At 53.0% G+C, this 22107-nt stretch overlaps 1 protein-coding gene across 1 annotated transcript in view; it reads right to left on the bottom strand.

Moving 5' to 3' along the window:
• Nucleotides 1-18364: 18364 nt before the first annotated feature.
• The window catches only part of QSOX1 (quiescin sulfhydryl oxidase 1), a 35795-nt gene continuing 32052 nt past the window's right edge, over nucleotides 18365-22107 (bottom strand). The window contains exon 12 of the mRNA XM_077902088.1: nucleotides 18365-20284. Within this exon, the coding sequence (XP_077758214.1) occupies nucleotides 19524-20284 (761 nt within the window). The 3' untranslated portion in view covers nucleotides 18365-19523. The remainder of the gene's footprint in view (nucleotides 20285-22107) is intronic.

Genomic DNA, 22107 nt, shown 5'->3' on the forward strand with positions numbered 1-22107 from the left:
GTCTGCATTGCTGGATGAGGGCTCAGACTCACACGGTCCACTTCTCAGCTTCTGAAGAGGAGGCTGTAAGGGGCGGGGCGGGGGGATGGGGGATGTCCAGCTTGGCTCCATTTGAAAATAACTGCAGGTGTCAAGGCTAATCTATAAAACAACCCTGTCATCATCTTGGCGAAAGACTTTTATTGGAGGAGCTTAACTCAGCGGTTTCCTCTCAGGAGCTGACTTACAACCAAAAAATGTAGAAGTGTTAGATGTGGGCAGAGGAGAAAGGAGATGGGCCCAGGAGGTTCGTGGGGAGAAGTGGTGAGGCAGGGTCAGATTCCCGACCCTGGAGCCAGGTGGACTACACTGTCGATGCCTGCTGGAGGGTTGCCCACTCTCAGCCTCCATCTGCTGATTTGTATAATGGGAGAGTAATAGTACCTGCCTGAGAGTATTGTCACAGAGGGCTGTAGCCATTTAGCACAGGACCTGGCACGTAGAGTCCCCACTGATGTCAGCTCTCACTAGTATGAAAGGACAAGGAGCTTGACACCTTTTGCATCTCTCACTCTTGGCCTCCTGCCCTGCTCGTAGCCCTGGCTTACCAGGAAGGGGCTTGCCCTTGGTCAAACAAACCTTTCTGATTAAAAACAGGTCCCCAGAGAAGGGTCCGGGATACTATAACTGTGGCCACTTTTGATGGTCAAGGAAGAAATACTGAGAGCTTTGTGGGACAAAGGATTTCTCCAAGACCTCACCCAAGGAAGGTTTTCTGTAGAAAACATAGATCCTGGATGGACTCTACATCTGAGTTTTATGGCTATGAGAAGTTAAACTCTCTGAGCTTCTGTTTTCCTGTGTGAATTGGGGATGATAATACTCAGATCGTTCTTCTGAGAAGGGGTTGTTGGGGGATTGTATGAGATCCAAAATGAAAGGCTCCTGAGGCAAATGCTGCGTGCTCATTCTATTCCCCAGCTCTTGCACACAGAGGTCCTCAGATTTACTATGCACATAAATCACTGGGGCGTTTTGTTTAAATACAGATTCTGATTCAGCAGGTCTGGGAACCTGAGATTCTGCATTTCTAACAAGTTGTCAGGCCATGCTGCTGCTGCTGGCCCGTGGGCCTCACTGTGTGGGAATGCTCTAGGACTCTGCTGTCCATGGCAGTGGCCGCTAGTCACACAGGGCTACTGAGTACTGAAATGTGGCTGGTCAGAAATGAGATGTGCGAAAAAGGCAAATTACAGATTGGATTTCGAAGACTTAATACAAAGAAGAGAATGTAAATATCTCATTAAGATCTTTAAAACTTTTATTACATGTCAAAATGATAATATTTTGGATATATTGAATTAAAATAAATCTATTATTAATTTCCCTTCCTTCTTTTTTTTTTTTTTAGCGTGGCCACCAGAAACTTTAAACGTAACAGTGCCTGGCATGGTATTTCTATTGGACAGTGCTATTCTGGGGTGTTTAGACTTGGGTGTGCTGCACACACACACACACACACACACACACAGCAGTCCCTTTTCCTCCTAGGACCTAGCACAGTTTCTGGCACCAAGTAAGGGACTAATAAGCATTTGCTGGGTGAATGTGCGGGAAGGATCCCCACAAATGTAGCCCCAGAAGAGGTGGGCCCCACACGCTGATGAAGGGACCTCAGCTGCACGAGAGAGGGGCTGAGCAGGTGGCTGTGCCTGAAGAATGACCATCTCCCCCTTGCAATTGACCCCGACCTGCCACCCATCCATTCTCCATCATCCTTAGCCCTACCTTCTGCTCTTTTTAAGGCACTGATGGCAAAGAAAAAAGGAATTCTAGTGCTCCCTCCCCAGAGCTTGCCAGATAAAGAGGATAGTCATGGGATTGCCTGGAGTCCAGGAACCAACCATTCTATGCCACACAGGCTTCCTGCCCTCCCCGAGAGCCACCCCAGCTAACCTGTTCCCCTCCCCCAGGTTCTCTTCATGGTCCTCGCCCCATCCCTGCTTGGGGGGTGGGTGGGGGTGGGAAAGCCCAGGACCACAGGGACACAGGCAAGACATGAACTTGCACAGACTTCCCTGAGCCCCTGTCACAGCCTGAGATGCTCTCAGAGAAAGAGATGGAAAGCAGCTTCTGAAGCTGCTCCCCACCTCCACCCTGGAATTAGCAAGGAGGAAGAAAGGACAACTCAGAGTCCAGCTTCCCACATCTTCTACACTCTCAGTGACCAGCGTCAGGTTTCAGGACACTGCAGGCTGAGAGCTGGGAGTGTGGGGTGTCTGGAGGGAAAACCAGCCCCAGGAAAGGCTCTAGCGAGTCAAGAGTGACCTTGGGGTCCTCAGGAGCTGAGCTCTGCCCCCACTACAGGACTCTGAGCTCATTTCTGCCCCCTTTCACGGTGCCCTGAGTGTGTGTACACGAGGCCCATACCATCCCGCTTCCAAATCTCCCATACCCTCCTCCTACTTCCCCTCCAAACCTCTGCCACTGAGCAGGACAAAGAGAATTCTCGAAGCATATGAACTTACCAGAGGTCAGGGGAAGAATCTGCCTTCATGGTGAGGGTTTGGAGGCGGGGAGTGGCTGTTGTCGCTGAAGGTGGGCAGCTCTAGAGGGGAGTCAGAGTCTGGGAGGGGAGCCGCAGCCCCATCTGGGGAAGGGGCTCGGTGGTGGGGCGGGGGCTGTTCCAAAGGAGGAGGCCAAATGGATGGATTTGGACAGAGCCCGGAGGAGGCCCCTCTCGTCTTTTCTCTGAGAGAAGGTGCTCTGCTCCCCCCTGGAAGCTGGGGAAATAAGGGTCTGTCTGGGGGAGGGTAGCAGAGGGGCTGGAGACCGCCTCAGAGAAAATTAAATTGCACTTGAGGGCAAATTCTATTAGGGAATAGAGCCTGTCTCTCAACAGCCTGCGTCCATTTAGGTGATTAGCTCAGCCCTGCACCTCCACCCCAGAGCCTGGTGAGCTCTGTCCCTCCGCTGGAGGAGCCAGGCTTGTGGCCTCTGGGGACCCAGCTGCCCCTGTTCCCCGCTCCCGCCCCCCAGCCAACCCTGGGAGGACCCTTCTTTCACCACTCACAGCCCCCCAAGCTCTTTGAAAGTGGCCAGGATGGCATGAGCACCCCAGTGTCCGCCTAGAACATTCCTGGGTGGTTGGGGTGTCCTGGAGCATACACGGGAACCAAGGGCAGGTGACACCAGAGAGAGAAAGGAGACAGGACTTCCCCTGCTGAAGGAGGACCATTGGGCATAGGGATGGTCAGCTGACTGGAAAGCAGGAAGGATCTGGGTACAAGGAGAAGAGAGAAGAGAGGTGTCTGGGTGAGGGAACGGGCAAAAATAAAAATGGGCAAGAGGCAGAATTCGAATCAGCAGAATTTGAAAGTAGCTACAGAGAAAGATAAGTGACCGACATCTGGAGAATGTCAAACATAACGATCAGTGAACAGAATATAATGGTAAGTGGTATCATGAATTCATCTGTAAAATGGGCATAATAGTAATAAATTGTACCTTATAGGGCTGTTGTGCCATTTAAATACATATTCTAAGGGTTCCGGAAATGTTGGGGCTTAGTATTAGCTGGTTCCGTGTTCATTCATGCTGGATCCAAGCTTTGGAGGCAGCCGAGCTTCCAAATCCTCACCATGAAGGCAGGATCCAAGCTAGATCCAAGCTAGAGGTGCTGGGCTGGCCCACTTGCCACCCCCTATCTCCTAGCTGCAGTGGCACCGCAGGTCCCTGATTTACAGGCCAGTCTCAGCTGGCTGGACCCTCCCCCAGACCCTCTGGCCATCTGCCCATGGACATTGTCTCTCCTCTCCACATTGACCAGTGAAAGAGTTTGCTTGATTTCTCTCAGTTTCAATAAAATAATTTCATTTGCTTAATAAAACTTTATTAAGCACCTGAAATGTTTCCTGAAGACAACAGTGCCCGGTTTTTCAGAACAAGGAGAAACATACGTGCATACAACATAAAATGAGCTCTGAAACCACATAAAATGAGCTCTGAAACCACATACGGGGGCATAAAGTATTGTGTTTGACCTGTGGCATGAGTTGTTCTAGCAAATGTGACCCTCCTTCCAGGATCTTCTATGGCCCACCCAAGTGCCCTACCCACAGAATTCCAGCCCCAGGTGAGCTTAACCTTTAAACCAAGGGTTAAACAGTGTGTTTATATTGCTGGGGTTGTTGTACTGGACCACATAGCAAGGGATTTATGTTCTGAGGGGTGGGGAGTGTTCGGAAAGCGAAGGCCCTGAGGGAGGGAAAAAAAAAAAGTGTGTGGTGTGCTGGCGACAGGGATGTTCCCAGTGTTGAGGATGCAGGTTCATCATATTGTCTGTTGTGGCCTGAAGAGGGAAGCCCAGGCACCTTCTGCAATGCCCTCCAGCCTGCCAGTGGGACTGCTTCTGCCCAGAGATGGGCTCCAGTGAGCCTCTATCCAAAGTCTGCCCCGCCAAGGTTCTTGGTGTGTCCTGGGAACTAGCTGGTGTTGCAGATAGCCTGGAGGCTGCTTGTCTATCTCCCAGGGTCCGGGCTTCCTGGACTCAGACACCCCAATAGCATTGACAAGGCCACTGATCCCTAAGAACACCCTAACAAGGGACAACTTGCCCCTTAGGATTCCAGCAGTCTTCATGACAAGAATATCCCTGATAACACATTCCTGCCCTTGACTGGACTTGGGTACCCTCACCTGGGTCCAGGCACACAGGACCCTCTTGGGCAGCTCTGAGAACGCATTCAAGGTTCTCATTGGCTTCACCCTCCAAAGGGGATCTTATTGCAAGAGGCTTCAGCGCTGCGGCCCTGGGCACGTTGTTTAACCACAGGAAAATGGAATAACACCCACCTCTCAGGATGACACATGAAAAAATGATGCTCAGTGCCGGGCTCTTGAGATGTGCTCTTTAGATGGGAACAAATGTTGTTATGAAGTTCTTTGCCCCTTTCTTTACACCTCTCTGCTGACAGTAAAGAAACAGTCTTATTTACCATTATGCTTCCAGCTCCAAGTACAGGGCCTAGCATATTACAGTTTCTTCCTAAATATTTGTTCTGTGAATGGATGAGGGAGAGAGGGAGGGAGTTTATAAGTCATCCATGGCTACAGCGCAACAGCGGGAGAAGCCTGAGCACATCCTCCCCCGGGCAATGGTGAGGCTCAGAGCAGCTGCTCCCCAGTACTGAGCACCGTTGGTGGCCCTGTCAGGCCTGGTTAGGCTGTCAGACCTGTTATTGGTGCAGTCGCTGGCTGGATACTCACAGTTGCGGCTGTCAGGGCCCCGCGTACCTCTTACCCCTAATGGGCCCTGGCTTTTTATGGACTTCCTGCTCTCCCTCAGCACTCTGTAGACTTTATTACATGGGCCTGGGCTCTGTGATGAGCTAAAGAAGGGAGAAAGGCCTGGGATGGTGATCCGGACACGGAGGCACAGGAAAAGCCACACCAGCCTGGTGTTTCAGCCACAGCTGCTGCAGTGAGGCTGGGGTTCCCTGTGTGAACCCTCAGATGGCTTCCCCAGGTCCAGATGCAAGCTGCTCTTCTCTTCTTTTCTAAATGCTGGTTCTTCCCCAAGCTCACCTCCAGCATTGAGTCCCACACACCTCCAGCATCACAGAACCAGTCTTGAGCCTGGAAACTTCCGAGAGGACTTCCTAGCCCAGTCCCCGCCCCTGCAGAACCATGACTGTGCACCCGTGCAGGACAGGCATGTGGCCTCTGTGTGAACACAGCAGGGGTCTGAGGCTCTCTCTTTTCAAGGCAGCCAGGGCCATTTCCAGGTGGTTCTGCATGGGACTGTTACTATTCCCACAAAGTCCGCCTTTGAATAAGTTTGGTTGAAAGTGTGATTTTGCTGTGTGTGTTTGTGTGTGTGACGTATGCTTTATATATAGTAGCACTTGCATTATTGCAAGGACTTTCAAAAGGACTTTAGCATCTGGAGTTACTTGCTTTTCCACCATTTCCTTAACCTGCAATGATAGGAGTAATAGGTGATCTCCACAATTAGATCTTGGCTTTTTCTTTTCTTTTTTTTTTTTTTTTTAAGATTGATTTTATTTATTTATTTATTTATTTATTTATTCATTTATTTATTTATTTAGATTTTATTTATTTATTCATGAGAGACACACAGAGAGAGGCAGAGACATAGGCAAAGAGAGATACAGGCTCCATGCAGGGAGCCTGATGTGGGACTTGATCCTGGGACTCCAGGATCATGCCCTGGGTGGAAGGCAGGCACTCAACCACTGAGCCACCCAGGCGTCCCTGATCTTGGCTTTTTCAAAGGGGCCCACTGATGTCTTGCTGGCTTTCAGATCTGTGACCCTTTCCTGAAAACACAGAAGTGAACTGCTCAAAGATTTAGTTACAATTCAGGTGACCATACTTTTCGAGAACATCCACACCACGCCATACACTCATACACAGAGTCGACCTTTGGTGTTCATAGGAGTCAGAAAAGACCATGCAGTAGTGGGTCCCGCAGGTGACCCCTAATGAACCACATCTCCAGTATTTGTAACCTTGTGGAGTCCCCTCCCCTTGAATCTGGGCTGGGTCTGTGGCTTACTTTAACCCACAGAATGCAGCAGAGGGGACACTGTGTCACTTCCGGCATGAAGCTTTGAGAGGGCATGGCATTGGGCAGAGGGGCTGGTCCCTTGTAAGATGTTTAACTACAGGGCTGGACAGATGCCATGCCAACAAGCTCACCAGAAATGGTCTACCAATGTACAAATCTTACGGTGTTTCTGAGAACCCAAATTAAAAGAAAACATACACAAAACCCACTTTTTAGTATCTTTCCTCTCCCTGGGTGGCTGGATGCATCTGGGGCACAGAAAGCCCAGTCAGCCTCGGGCAGAGGAGGAGCGGGGTCCTAGCAAATTCAGGAAGTGTTTTACATCCTGGTGGGAGAGGAGGGTATGTTTTCACTCACCAGCCACTAATTGAGGAGCCAGGGTGACGGAGACACAGGGATGGAGAGGATGTAGCCCCTTTCTCCCCGAGTTCTCAGAATTCACAGTCTGATGGGGGAGGCCGGGTGGTCAGCACACACCTTCAGCAATGGGAGGGGAGCAGCAAGAGAGGAAAAGGATGGCGCTTACCATGGCCAGCACAGGAGAGGAAGAGCTTGACTGCAGGGTGTGGCTCAAGGAGAGTCAGGAAAGGCTTCTCAGTGGAGGTGACCTCTGAACCCAGGCAGGCACTTGCTGAGGAAGATTTTCGGGTGGGGAGAAGAGCACACACAAAGGCCTGCAGATTGAGAGAGCTTGAGACTCGAGGACGTACAAGTCCTAGGGTCCAGCCTGGGTGGGTTCCCCTGGGGGTGGCCAGAGAGGCAGCTAGACAATGGCACCAGGCTTTTACATGTTATGGGCTGAGAAGAACTTGAACCTCAGGCCTGGACTTCTCACACCGGGGACATCTTGCTAAAAAAAAAATCCCTGAGGAGGAGCCTGGGTGGCTCAGTTGGTTAAGTGTCTCTTGGTTCTGGCTCAGGTTGTGATCTCAGGGTCGTGAGATTGAGCCCCGCATCTGGCTTGGTGCTCAGTGCAGAGTCTACTTGTCTTTCTCTGTTCCTCCCCTTGCTCTCTCGCTCTCTCTCTCTTATAAATAAATAAATAATATCTTTTAAAAACGGGGGCATCTGGGTAGCTCAGTTGGTTTAGTGTCTGCCTTCAGCTTAGGTCATGATCCCAGGGTCCTGCTCAGCGAGGAGCCTGCTTCTCCCTCTCCCTCTGCCTGATGCTCCCTTTGCTGTGTTCTCTCTCAAATAAATAAAGAAAATCCCTGGGTATCCCTGCCTTTGACCCAGGGTGTGATCCTGGAGACCCAGGATCGAGTCCCACGTTGGGCTCCCTGCATGGAGCCTGCTTCTCCCCCTGCCTGTGTCTCTGCCTCTCTCTCTCTCTCTCTCTGTCTCTCATGAATAAATAAATAAAATCTTTAAAAAAGAAAGAAAGAAAGAAAATCTTTTTTAAAAATTAAAATAAATACCTGAGGCTATGCCCTCTGAAACACCCTCCCAGCCCCTGTTACCTGCAGAGTCCAATCCAGACTTCCAGGCCGTTCTTTCAGTCCCCTGCTTAGGCCACATCCCGCCCACACATCCTTAGTGCTTTCCGCCCCTCTTTACTTCCCCTGCCCCCCCAGTCTACTTTCCTGGTGAAACCCTGCTCTTCTTGCCTGCCTCCCTCCCCCAAAGCCTCCTGAAGAGGAGGTGAGTCCTAGGGGCCCCACAGCACCCCAGCCATTCTGTGGGGCATCCACCAGGCTGACGTGTAAGGGATCCCTTTATAGGTTGGTGTCCCTTTCTGGACTCCACGGTCCTTAAGGGCAAGGCACCTTAATAAATATTTGTTATGAAAGTTACTGCCCACTCAACGCTTTCCTCTATGAAAAGGACACAATGTCCTTTTCTTCTCTTTCTTCTTCTCCTTCTTCTCCTTCTCCTCCTTCTCCTCCTTCTCCTTCTCCTTCTAGACTTATTTATTTGAGAGAGAGAACAAGTGGAGCGAGGGGCAGAGGGACAAGTATGCTCCCCGCTGAGCCCCTGCTCATGTCAGCGGACATGAGGCTCGATCCCAGGACCCTGAGATGATGACCTGAGCCCAAGGCCATGCTTCACTGACTGAGCCACGCAGGCATCCCAGGAGCAGCACTTCCACACGAGATCATTAGCTCTGTTGTCTGAAGCGTCCGTGACTGTGGCCCCCTGTTGCAAGTCCCCCGACCCCCAAACATATGTACAACATTACTTCTGTCTTGCCAGTCACAGACATAGGACAGCGGTGACAGGAAGCGTGTGGCTCCGGTCACAGGCTGGACCCAGAAAGGAGTTCTCCCACGGAGAAGCAGAATTAGCTGGGCCTGTCTCCCCCAGGCCCAGAGGTGACAGCTTCCTTTAGGCGGGTAATCCACCATGAAGGCTGCATTTCACACTTGCCATTCCCGAGCAGGCCTGCGGGGAATTGCTCCTGCCGAGTGAAAATTGGAACTCGTCAGGGTAATTTGTCCCTTTTACCACACATATTTCAGGGCTGGTGCTCATGATCGGACCTCTGACTGGCCATGAATCAAACTGGTCTCCGGGAGCCCCTCACCCGCAGCTGGCAGAGGGCGTGGGCAGCCGCCCAGCACACCCGTCATCCTCCTGCGGTGCCGGGACTGATCCACCTCCCGCCCCGCACCCCCACCCCGGTGGGGAGACCTGCGCCCCCAACTCAGTGCCCACACCCCCACCTCAGTCCCTCACCCCCACCTCAGTCCCTCACCCCCCACCTCAGGCCCCACACCCCCAACCTCAGTCCCTGCACCCCCACCTCAGTCCCTTACCCCCCACCTCAGTCCCCTCACCCCCCACCTCAGGCCCCACACCCCCAACCTCAGTCCCCACACCCCCCACCTCAGTCCCTCACCCCCACCTCAGTCCCTCACCCCCACCTCAGTCCCTGCATCCCCACCTCAGGCCCCACACCCCCACCTCAGTCCCTGCATCCCCACCTCAGTCCCTGCACCCCCCACCTCAATCCCTGCACCCCCACCTCAGTCCCTCACCCCCACCTCAGTCCCCGCACCCCCACCTCAGTCCCTCACCCCCACCTCAGTCCCTCACCCCCACCTCAGTCCCTCACCCCCACCTCAGTCCCCGCACCCCCACCTCAGTCCCTCACCCCCACCTCAGTCCCTCACCCCCCACCTCAGTCCCCGCACCCCCACCTCGGTCCCTCACCCCCACCTCAGTCCCTCACCCCCACCTCAATCCCTGCACCCCCCACCTCAATCCCTGCACCCCCACCTCAGTCCCTCACCCCCACCTCAGTCCCCGCACCCCCAGCCCAGCGGGTTCCCGCCATAACCTCTGCTCACTCCCGGGTGGGCCTGTGCGGCCTCCCTGGAACAGAAACTTCTCAGTTAGGAGCTAAGAAATCTGCGCTTCACCTCGCGGTTTGTGCTTTTTGGTCCTTAAGCGGCGCTCTTCCAGGCCACGTGGCAACCGTCCGCTCCCGAACCTTCTCTTACTAGCTTAGGAACTTTTCATCGTTCACGGGGGAGGTTCTAAATCCGTCTGGGCTCAGCCTCGGCGCAAGGCGGGGCCGCCGTGCCCTGCAGGCCGCGAGCCAGCCTCCGAGCCGGCCTCCCCGCACCCTGGACGGACCGACTTACAAAGGTCCCCTCCTCGTGTGGCACATGTCCATGTGGTCGTGGGTCTTCCTTTGAGCCTTTTATTGGGGTTCCTATGGTTAGAATCACACTTACAAAAAGTCCTCATAGGGCAAGTCCCCTTCTTTACTCTCTTTCCTCCCCCCAAGCTGACTTAGTGATCGCCGGGCCTCCAATTCCCTATATTCACTTTGGAATCAGGTTGCTGAGTCTCCCCCCAACCCCAAAATCCATCTGGACTTTGATCGGTGTTACACCGAACTTCAGGTTAATTTGAAGAGAACTTTTCTCTCTACATTGTTGGTCTGCCCGTCCTCGGCACCGAACGTCACTTCAGTGACACCTTTCCGTCCTCAGCAAGAGCGCCCCGTGTTTCTCCATTGCATTATCGCGGGTGGGAGCCTGTTCATGCGCTTCTCTGCAGATTGGAGTCTGTCTCTTCCTGCCACCTCGTCACAAAATGGAACCAGAGACCCTCTTTTACTCCTCCCTGTGTCCCGAGTGCCTAGATGCTCTGACCCCACTTTGCTGCTGAGGAAAACCCCAGAGGTCAGGAAAAGGTGAACCTGCTGCGGCGGCTCAGTGGCCCGGCTGCTGCCGGCCGGGGTTCCGGGGAGGACAAGTGAGGAGAGGCCTCCTCCTCCTGAAACTCCTGCGGCTGCCAAGGCAGGGACCTGGCTTGGAGAGAAAGGCTGGGTCAGCCGGGGGGAGCCGGGGGAGCCGGCGAGCCCAGGGAAGCAAGTGAGGGGTGCCAGACGCTCCAAGTGGAGCTCAAGGCGGCAGGTGCGTCCGAGGCAGGACACTGCGGGTGTGGGCAGTCTGTGTCTGTGACGCCCGGGGGTCCTCGGGATGTAGCATTAAGTGACACACCGGGCGGGGGCGGGGGGGCGGTGCCCCATGGCGTGTGTAGTGTGTGTCTCTCCCTGTTATCTGCAGAGAATGGGTCTGAAAGGACACACGAGAAGCCGGTGGCACTGTGGGCTTCCTGGGAGGGGACCTGCATGCTGGCGGACAGGGCAGGGACAGAGACCTGGCACTCTAGGTCCGCTCCCCTCCTCCCCCTCTTCTTCTTCCTCCTCCTCCTCCTTCTTCCTTTTTAAAGATTTTATTTATTTATTCATGAGAGACACAGAGAGAGAGAGGCAGAGACAGGCAGAGGGAGAAGCAGGCTCCCCATGGGGAGCCCAACGCAGGACTCGATCCCAGGACCTTGGGATCATGACCTGAGCCCAAGGCAGACTCTCAACCACTGAGCTACCCAGGTTCCAGAACAATGTAATTGGAACATTACAAAAATGTTCCAGTTTTGACACATGCCTTCAGTATCCATATGTATATATGCATCTTCTTTTTCAAAAATGAGATCATACTATATAGAACTGCTCTTGTAGCTTCATGTTTTCACTTAACAAGTGTGGAGGTATTTTCAGCTTTAAAAGTACACATCCAGGGGTTGTTGGGTGGCTCAGTGGTTGAGCACCTGCCTTGGGCTCAGAGTGTGATCCTGGGGTTCTGGGATCGAGCCCCTCATTGGGCTCCCCACGGGGAGCCTGCTTCTCCCTCTGCCTGTGTCTCTGCCTCTTTCTCTCTGTCTCTCATGAATAAATAAATAAAATATTTTTTTAAAAAATAAATAAAGGTACACATCCAGACTTTTTCTAGGGATTGAGTTGTATTCCATTGTAATGATGTACCATAACTTAATCACCTCCTATTTTGGACTTTAGATCAAACTTATTTTGATATTATAAATATTCATCATGTAGCAGATCTTAGTGAATATCCTCAATTACTTTCTTAGGACAAATTCCAGAAATAGAATTGCTGGATCAGAAGTTCTATATTCTCTTAAGGCTTTTATTTTTTTTTAAGATTTATTTATTATTTATTTATTTATTTATTTATTTATTTATTTATTTATTTATGATAGAGAGAGAGAGAGAGAGGCAGAGACACAGGAGGAGGGAGAAGCAGGCTCCATGCCGGGAGCCCGACGTGGGACTTGATCCCGGGACTCCAGGGTTGAGCCCTGGGCCAAAGGCAGGCGCTAAACCGCTGAGCCACCCAGGGATCCCCTCTCTTAAGGCTTTTAAAACATATTGCCAGTTATGTTATACTACAAATGACACATTTTCCAAAGGTTGTATCTGTTTTTCCTCCTACAAGCAGTGCATGAGGATGCTCCGAGGCAGACTATGCATTTTTAAGGTGGCCTCAACAATCTCTCTGATCTCACATGGTTTTCCAGAAACTGACCTGCCAAAAGGTGGAGTCCAGGACTCCTCCCCTTGAACCGGGGCAGCCCTTTGTATCTGCATCCTGGGGGAGACTTTATGTCTGTTTGTCTGTCTCAATCAATGGAGTTTAGCAACAATAACAGTATGTGCCTTCTGAGGCTCTTACTTGGAAACGCCATACACTTCCGCCTTGTTCTCTTTGGATACTTGCTCCTGGAGCAGAGCCCGCAGGCTATGAGGAGGTCCAGGCAGCCCCAGGAGAGGCCCATGAAGAGAAGACCCGAAGCCCTCTGCCCACAGCCTAGCTGAGCTTCCAGGTGACAGCCAGCATCAGCTCGCCAGACGAACTGCATCCAAGTGTACTGCGCAGAGCAGAGATGAACCATTTTCTGCTAAACTCTGCTCAAATTGCACATTTGTTGTTGTTGGGTTTTGGCTTTTTTTTTTTTTTAGAGTTTGGTGTGGGTCTTTTTTTTAATATTTTATTTTTCTTAAGTAATTTCTATACTCAAAGTGGGGCTTGAACTTAACAACTCCAAGATTGAGTCACATGTTCCACCAACTGAGTCAGCCAGGTGCCCCCAAAATGCAGATTTGTGAGCAAAATCAAGGACTGGTTTTTTTTTTTTTTAAAGATTTTATTTATTCATAAGAGACACACAGAGAGAGGCAGAGACACGGGCAGAGGGAGAAGCAGGCTCCATGCAGGGAGCCTGATGTGGGACTCGATCCAGGGACTCCAGGATCACGCACTGAGCCGAAGGCAAACGCTTAACCACTGAGCCACCCAGGTGTCCCAAGGACTGTTGTTGTTTGGAAATGCTAAGCTTTGGTGTGGTTTGGTACACAGCAATAGATAACTGATACACCTCATTTTTCCCTCCCTCGAGCTAACACCAGACATTATCTTTTTTTTTTCTTCATTTTCTGCCAATAGGAGAGACAAAAGTGGCACCTCTCCTTTGGTCTTCCTACTTCAGCCCATTATTTTCAACATGGCTTTAATAAATTTCCCTATTTACAATAGAACTTTAAAAATCTTTAATCCTTGTTATCTTCCCTGTTATTCTTTCTTTTCAAAAGAAATGTTATTTATTGCAAAAATTCGAAAAGGTATTTATGTCAGAGCCAGGACTAGGGTGAGGCTATGGAGATACCCAGGACCCCAAGTTGAAGGGGCGCTTGTTCTCAGGGCCCAAACCTGAGGATAAGTGTCTCCTTAAATTTTGTAGCAACCCAGCCCTGATTCCAGGCCACTCTAATCTCGCTTTCTAAATATAACCACTGGTCAGGGTTTGGTATGGATTCTTCCAGACTTTGTAGACAAACATTAACGTTTATATATCTCTATATAACTACATACATTTTAATTTTTTAAAGATTTTATTTTTTAATTATTATTTTTTAAAAGACCTATTTATTTTAGAGAGAGAGAGAGAGCGCGCATGGGTGGTGTGTGTGGAGAGAGAATCTTAAGCAGGCTCCAAGCCCAGACAGGAGCCTGACGTGGGGCCCAGTCCCACAACCCTGAGATCATGACCGGAGCCGAAACCAAGAGTTGGACGCTTAACCGACTGAGCCACTCAGGTGCACAAGATTTAAGTAATCTCTACACCCACCATGGGGTTTATAACCCCCAAATTAAGAGTCGCATGCTCTTCTGAGTGAGCCAGCCAGGTGCCCCACTACATACATTTTAAAATAATATAGTAATAAATAATAGTATTTATGTTTACAAAAATGCATCCTTCTCGGGCATCTTTTTATGCAAACTGATCTCTTCTTACGATTGCATATTTCATAATAGTCATATGCCTTTATCATATTTAAGGTACATATTTTCCCAGTTTTTTAACATGTAGCTTGATTTCATTTTTAGATTTTTTTTTAAGATTTCATTTACTCATGAGAGACACAGGGAGAGAGGCAGAGACATAGGCAGAGGGAGAAGCAGGTTTCCTGTGGGGAGGCTGATGTGGGACTCGATCCCAGGACCCTGGGATCACACCCTGAGCCAAAGGCAGACGCTCAACCACTGAGCCACCCAGGTTCCCCATCTTAAACATATTTTTAAAAAATTGGTGTTGTCAAAAAAAAAATTGGTGTTGTCAAGTAGATCAAATGCTCACCTCAGTTACATTTTCAATTGTTTTTATGCTTACAGGAATAGTATTCAACTATATTTCCCTATGCCTTATTCTCTTTACATCACTGCGTATGGCATGAAGGTGGGATCCTAGCTGAGTTTTCCTCAAATAATCAATATCCTCAACATCATTTGCCCAAAGGCCCCTCCCTCTTTCCAGGCAGAACTACGTGAACAGCCGATGGTTGAGGACCTGCTGAGGACGGTGCAGAGCAGATCAAGCTAGACAAGGTTCTCTGCGGTGGCAGTGGCTTACAGCTGACGCTGGTGAGAGGCAGGTCATGCTCTCCTGGTGGCGGAGAAAGTGGTTTCACAGGCAGCCCGGAGGCCCATTTTCCTCTGGAAGAGCCTGGCAGCCCCAGGGAAAGGCCTTTTGCTTCTCAGTATAGAGATGGGCAAGTCTTGCCAACGAGATACCTGGAAACTTGCCAACTCAGTCAAATGGATCTCACCCTAAAATCTAAGCAGATGCTCCTTGGGTCTTCCTTGACTCCCCCAAGGTCAGCACCCCTGTGGAGCTCCCCCTTAACTTCATCCCCTCATGTTAACGGAGGGATTCCCCCCATCCCCACCCCCAGCCTTTGCCTTGTGACTTCTAGATCCTTTCCCTCCTGCCTGGGACCCAAGCCCGGCACACACATTCCCCAGGCAGAGGTAAAGCCTAGAGAGAAGGGGCCAGGGAGGGAGAGCAGAGAGACTGGGCCACCAATCTCGTGTACTCCAGCCACGCTCCTGCAGACACTCACTGGGGGTGCTGTCTTCCAGAGCAGAGACGGAGGCTTTGAGAGGGGATCTGCATGCGGTGAACAGAGTCGCTCCAGGAACTGGGATCCTGAGGGCATGAGGCAGGCCACTCATTGTTGAGGAGGTGGCACTGCCAGGGCCCGTCAGGAGGGCTAAGACCCAGGGCAGGAGAGAGACGAATGAGAAGAGCAGTTGTTTTTCCTCCTGGGTGTGAAGGACCCCCTCCACACACTGCCACACAGAGGTGGCAGAGGAAGAGAGGAGGCAAGTGGGAGGCACAGGCTGGACTAGGTTGGAAAAGCCAGAAGCCAGGGCCCCGCACTGCTGTGGGGGCTGCAGAGGCAGGCCTGAGGAGGAGGCAAGCCAGGCACAGGGGATCAGGGTTTTGGTGACTATGTGAAGGGGGGAAATCCTATCAACCTGCCTAAGAAACAGCCTTTGCCTTCCTAGGAGGTGGGGCCTAAAATGAGGCAAAGGGGAAGAAGAGGGACGCTAGGGTGGGGTCCTTAGGCTGGCCCTGGAGCTGGCTCAGGAAGGCAATCTGGGGGAGACTCAGGCAGTGCTGGGGCAGAGGACACCTGTGGGGTGCTAGTATGAGCGCTCCCTTCTCATGGTCATCCTGGGCTTCCAAGAGGGCACAAATCACAGAGGCTGTGATTTCCTTTGGCCAGAAGTCCTTACTGGAAGGCTCTGAAGGGACATGCCCCCTCGCTGAGCTGACAAGAAAGCACTGTAGAGAGGTAAAGGCACCTTAGAGACCATGAAGCTTCATCTGAGGCCTTTATCTTAGAGGTGAGGAGGCTGGCACCCAAGACATGAATGGTTTACCCGTCACATGCAGCTGGTTAGTGGCCAAGCCATAGGAATGAAAGAGATCTCCTCCTCCTTCAACTGCTGGTAACCAAGGGTCAAGGTTGTGTGGGTCCCCTAGAGCCCAGTTCTTACCCCCACACCCAGGGAATGATGTGAAGTGCCTGCCCCCCACCCCTACCCCATGCCAAGGCTGCCCAGGAGGAACCAGGCTTGGAGATGGGGCCACCCCCTGGCTTCTCATCCTTCAGCTCTCAGGGAAGCCTCCCCCAATCCTCCTGCTGGTCCCTCCTTAAGAGCATTGAGCACATTTTTCTCTCCTGTCTCTTCCCTTTAGAGTGAAGCACCACAACAGTGAGAACCCTATCTTCTGTGTATCCCCAGCTTTAGTTTAGGGCAACACTGAAAACTACCCTTAAAGTTCTTTTTAAAAATTTATTTTGCGAGTGAGCGAGCGAGCAAGCGTGTACGAGTAAGGAGGAGGAGCACAGGGGGAGGGAGAGAGAGAATCTCAAGCTGACTCCCCACTGAGCACAGAGCCCGTGGTGAGGCTGGATCTTAAGACCCTGAGACCATGACCTGAGCCGAAATTAAGATGAAATCAAGAGTCAGATGCACCACTGACTGAGCCTCCCAGATGCCCCTTAAATTTTTTTTAATAAAAAAAAATTCTATATTTTTTATTGAGAATTTCCTGTATTATTTTTCTTTGTTGGACTTGGCATGTGCTTTCCCCTTGGTCTGTGATGCCTTTTTCCTCATTTTCCTTGCTAACACCCACTCATTTTTCAAAAGCCAGCTCAGCTGCCTCCATTTCTAAGAAATCATTTCTGAATGCTCAGTAGGTCGCATTCCAGGCAGAGGGGAATTTCTCTGTGCAGCCCCAGATCAAGGAGCCTTCGGCTTGCAGGGCTTCCCTGAGGACCCTCTCCTGCGTGGGAGCTCTCCCAGGATGCAGAGAACCACCTAGAATGGCAAGCAGAGAAGCCCGTCCTAGAATAGCAAGTCACAGAAGCCCAGAAGCCTGTCCTCCCAGCCTGGCAGACGGGCTGGGGGAGGGGCCAGGCTGGTGGGCAAGCCCGTTTATCGATGGCATGCCGCAGAGCGTGCCCTGGGGAAATCAAGGTGAAAGGCAGCAGCCCCGCTGAGGAGGGGCCCACCCCTGTTGATCAATCAGAGTGGCTGGGACAGCCCAAGAAAGGCTGGGCTGTGAGGGAGAGGCCCACACCCACAGTCGAGGCCCCCCCAGAGCCTACCTCACTAGAGCCAGAGGGGCTCACTGATGGAAATCCTCTGCCCATGACACTGTGTCAGGTACCAGGTACCAGAGGAGCAAGGCGAGTGGTCTCGGCCTGGTGTACACTGGCCCTAGGACCTCTTTCTCCTTCTTGCTGGCCTGTCAGCCTCCCAGCCAGACCCCAGTGGGGCAGAGGGGAGAGGGGCAGAGCCAGCCTAGGAGAATAGAGGGGGCAGATGGATGAGTGGAGCCCCGCGGGACACAGACAGGGAACCTGCAGGCAGACAAGAGGCCTGCAGAGAGGCTCCAGGCTGGAATCCATCCAGCTAAAGAGGTAACACAGGGCTGACACAAGCAGGGATGGGGGGGGGGGGTTGGCCCCTGCCTGTGTCCCCCATCCCAGCTGCCCTAGCAGAGTGAGGGTGCTTGGCATCCCACCTGCTCCCCCCTGCCCACCAGTGCCAAGGCCATCTGAGTGAAGATGTCAGAAAGAAAACCCCAAATCCGATTGAGGCCCCTGCTCCCCCTTAATGAGGTTCATTATCAGCCGCTCTGATCCTTGTAAAACCCAGCAGGCCGGATTAGGGGCAGGCTCTCTAATCTGGTAGGCTCCTCCTTGCTGAATAGCCAGTGCAGGCCTGCTCTCACAAACAAACCCTCTCCTTCCTTGAGAGAGAGCCGGAGGTGCAGGAGGGTGGCTGTAGAGCCCTGGGCAGGTGCAGAGGAAGGTTCCTGGAGCAGAACTGGAAGCACCGACGCAGGCACTCCAGAGAGCCTGGGGGGACAGAAGGAGGTGGCCTTAGACCTCCACCAAGGCCTCTCGGCCTCCTGGTGCATGTGGAGGCGGTAGGGGCTCAGAGGGCCCCAACCAGGAGAAAGGGGCTGTGCCAGGCCACCTTGTCCCCTGCGGGGCAAGAGCTATGTGAGCCGACAGAAATCATGGTTGGCTGGATCCCCACTGAGGCTGGATTCTGTGCCTGCTGCCCAGACCTGGGTACTAGGTCTCAAACAGTAAGTTCAAGAACACGCCAGGGCTTGCCTTAACAAAAATAATTTATTCCACAACCCCCCACCTCAAGCAGTGGGGTAGAGTGGGAATCAAGCATGTGTACATATAGTCACCCTCCCCTCTGACCCTTTTAACCTCTACACGATGGGAGGTGGACCCTCAAGAGAAATGATACTCCCCTCTCACTCCAGCACCCTCCACATTCAAAGATTAGCATCTGTTTTGGAGGCCAAGATCAAAAGACAAAAGACCCCACTCCAAGAGGGGTAGAGTCCACTGGGGAGGAGCCAAAGCACATCTGAAGCAACCATCTTTTTCCTGTGGCTTCGCTGTACCCTCACTGCTCAGCCCAGAGCCAAGGCACTAAAGACACCAGTACCCTTCCCTAAATCCCATACTAGCTCTTTTCCAGTCCCACTGAGCCAGCTGCTCACCACCCAGCCCTGTGGCCATCACTCATCCAAGTCCACACCACTTCCAGCGGCAGAGGTCTGGGGAAGGATCCAGAGGCTCTCCTCCCTCCAACCCTGACTCAAGCCTCACCTGGGAGACCAGCAGGACTTTCAGAAGCTTCCAGACACCTCCCCCCCCCACTGCCATCCACACACACAAAACAAACCCCATCCTGGAGATATGAGGGGCTGGAGGATGAGGCGAGTGGCCACAGAGGGCCAGAGGCAATCCTTCTTTCTCTGGCACGAAGGCCTCTTTATATTCAGAAGAGAGGGGGATGGACAGAGCCTTGGAATATAGCAAAGAGTTCTGCTCTAGCCCACTAGCCCTGGGACCCCTCCTTTGGATGGGGAAACTGGGGAGCTGTGGCCTTGCTTGCCCCAGTTTAGGGCCAAGACCAAGGGGAGACATGGAAGTTTCAGCGAGAACAGGCAGGACTTTGAATAAGATGAAAAAGAGGAATCTGGTGTTGAGGGGCCAGGGACTGAGCCTCCCAACCCCTCTACCGAAGGCTGCCCTCCCGGGTGCTGTCAGCTGAACGCAAACCCTATGCATGCTTTTATGTCTATGGGACATTCCTTCCCAGAAGGCCCAAGGAGTTCACTGGAGCAACTAGTTTCCCTGGATTTCCCTGGACAAGGAACAAGGGAAAAAGGGGGGAGAGGGGCAGGGGGCTGGAAGAGCACCATGAGTGGCAGCTCCCTTTCCTGCCCCGCTCCCAGGCTGAATGGCTCAGGCTGCGGGGTGGCCAGGATGGCCCTTCAGTGCCCTCATCCTGGCCCGGAAGTAGGTGTAGATGGCCAGAAGGCCCATGAAAGACAGGGAGTAGAGTCCCACACAGAGGCTGATGTCCAGGTGGGAGAAGTTCCCTTCCAGCACCTGCAGCCACTGGTCCCGGCCCCCCATGGGCCCAGCCTCCGGCTCCCCCTCAGGAATGCTGGCCAGCTGCTTTGAGCTGCGACCCACTCGCCTCAGCTCTGAAGGGTTTCTGGGGAGGTTCTTCTCAGCCAGGAACTCAGCCAGCAATACTGTTCCTGTGTCTCGCTTGGTCAAGTGTTGCTGCCCTTTTGGCTGCTCCAGCTTATCCATCTGAAGCTCTGCTCTGTGCTCACGAGATCCCCGGTCTGGCTCAGCCGGGGTCACACTGAGACCGAGAAGCATATCCTGGGGGTAAGTGGCACTGAGTCTCTCTGTGGGAACCTCAGGAACAGTGGTTCCGGGGGACTTGGTCCCTGGGCCTACCGCGATCCCAGCCTTCTTGGGGCCCAGAGTAACATTCCCGGCTGCCATCCTCAGGGCACCCATCTGGGGGCCCGGTACAGCCGAAGGCATGTCCAGGACGACATTGCTTGGGGAGAAGTGGGTCTTGAGGAATCTGAGGGTGTTGTCCAGGTCCCACACAGGCGAACCCCGGAGATCGTTGTGGCAGGCAGAACAGAGTCCACGGGGCGGCCACTGCACCTTAGGGAAGTGAGGGTCCTCGCTGGCGGCACCTGGGCAGGGAAGCACACACAGGCTGCTGTCACCACTGCGCCCACCTCAAAGCCCAGAACTCCTTCCTCACTCAGAATGCTAGCTTCCTCGTCTGCAAAAAGGGTTCACCGCTGCCCTTGGAAGTGATGGGCGTGACAGAAGCCAGGGACGAAACTAGCACAGGGTAGTGCTGGTGCGGCTCTGGTCAGGGCCGACTCCTACCCACAGCCCCCCACAGCCCCCAGGGACGGAGAACAGCCCCCTGCTGCCACTTCCTCATCAGCTCTGCTCCTGGGCTGCACCCCACCCCCTCCCAGGCACGGGAAAGGGTTGAAAGACGTCCCATCTTGCAGACTTTGGTTGGCCTGCTGGTCATTTTCTTCTTCACAGTTTTCTGAAATTCCCCAAGTTTTATACAGTGAAGATACATTACTTTTGTAATTTAAAGGGAAAATGTGTTTTAAAACAAGAGTTCGTGGTGGGTGGTCATTCCACAGGTGTCCTCCTTTCTGTCCCAGCAGCCCCTGGGGATAGGTAGGAGTCAGTGGGGTTTCCTTCCCAGGTGGGCTCTGGTGGCTGTGTGTAGGGGTGCCCAGGGGCCTGGATGGGGAAAGGGCACTCGGGAGACTCAGGAAGTTACCCCAATGGCTGAGCCCCCAAGGGCCGCCACTGGCTGCTCCTGGCCCGGGTCGCCCTGGGGACACCCATCAGCCCAGATCGCTTGGAGGAGGCACCTCTCCTAAAGGGTTTAATAGGGGGAAGAGAAAGGTGCGGGTCGGAATGAAGCAGGGGCAAGTGATGTAAAAGTTGGAATAGTTATTTTGGGGAGAGGACATCAGATAGTTCCAAAGATGCCTTGAGAAGCAGTAGAGACCTGCCTTGTAAAGTGAGCACTCAGTTTATACCTGCCTCGAACTGTTCCTAGTTTGAGCCGCAAGGACTCTGCCACAGAGGTCAGGGTACTGCCCTCCTTTGGGCCCCTCCAGGAGAAGCCTTGACTGGCCCTCCTGCTGGGTCCCGAGGGAAGCAGGGAGCCTGCCGGGGTCAAGGGGCTGGAGGGTCAAATGGAGCATGTGGCGGCAGGGGCGGGGTGGCAGCGGGGAGGGAAGGGGTGAGAGGAGAGCCTGGCGCGTGCCTTCTCTCCCGAGTCCACCAGGAGGCCCCAGGAGACAGAGCTAGCACAGCAGCCTGCACCACCACCTGCTCCACTCGCTCCTTTAACCCCCCAGCCCTGGGGAGGGGGGCGGTGACCGTGGGCCTCAAGCTTTCCCCCTCCTCACAGATAAGCCCAGGCCCCCGGCAGACCGCAGATGGCTCCCTCCCGACCCGCCAGCTTCTGGTCATCCTGGAGTTTAATGCTTCTGCCTGTTGGGCTCGTCCCACTCCTGTGCGCTGGGAGCAGAAAACACTGTAAGTGGGGAAGACAATCGGTCCACGCGGTCTTTCTCTTCCAGCACATTTCACTGCCAGAGCCCTCCTAGTGGGTGGAACAGCCCGGCTCTCCTCGCTAACGGTCTGAGTCAGGAAGGAGCTGCCAGTCAGAAAGCAGAACAGGGGAGGCCGGACAGGGACCCCAGGCATTCTGAGGAAGGGGCCCTGGTGCAGGGGACAGAGTGAGCAGAGGCATCAGAAGACCACGGTCCTAGAGCGTCTAAGCCTCAGCTTCCTCACTCGGAAAACAGGTCTAAGGACACTGACCTACCTCAGCACAGCAGGCAGAGCATGCGGAAGGGCCCTGCGCGCCGTGAAGCACCATGGAACATGGGGTGTCCCCTCGGGGACGCTGAGTGTCCCTCTCCTACCTCTGGTCCAGGTCCCCCAAACTCCCCCACCTCCCTCTTCC

The sequence above is a fragment of the Canis aureus genome, chromosome 6 (assembly GCF_053574225.1).
Source record: "Canis aureus isolate CA01 chromosome 6, VMU_Caureus_v.1.0, whole genome shotgun sequence".
Classification (NCBI taxonomy): domain Eukaryota; kingdom Metazoa; phylum Chordata; class Mammalia; order Carnivora; family Canidae; genus Canis; species Canis aureus.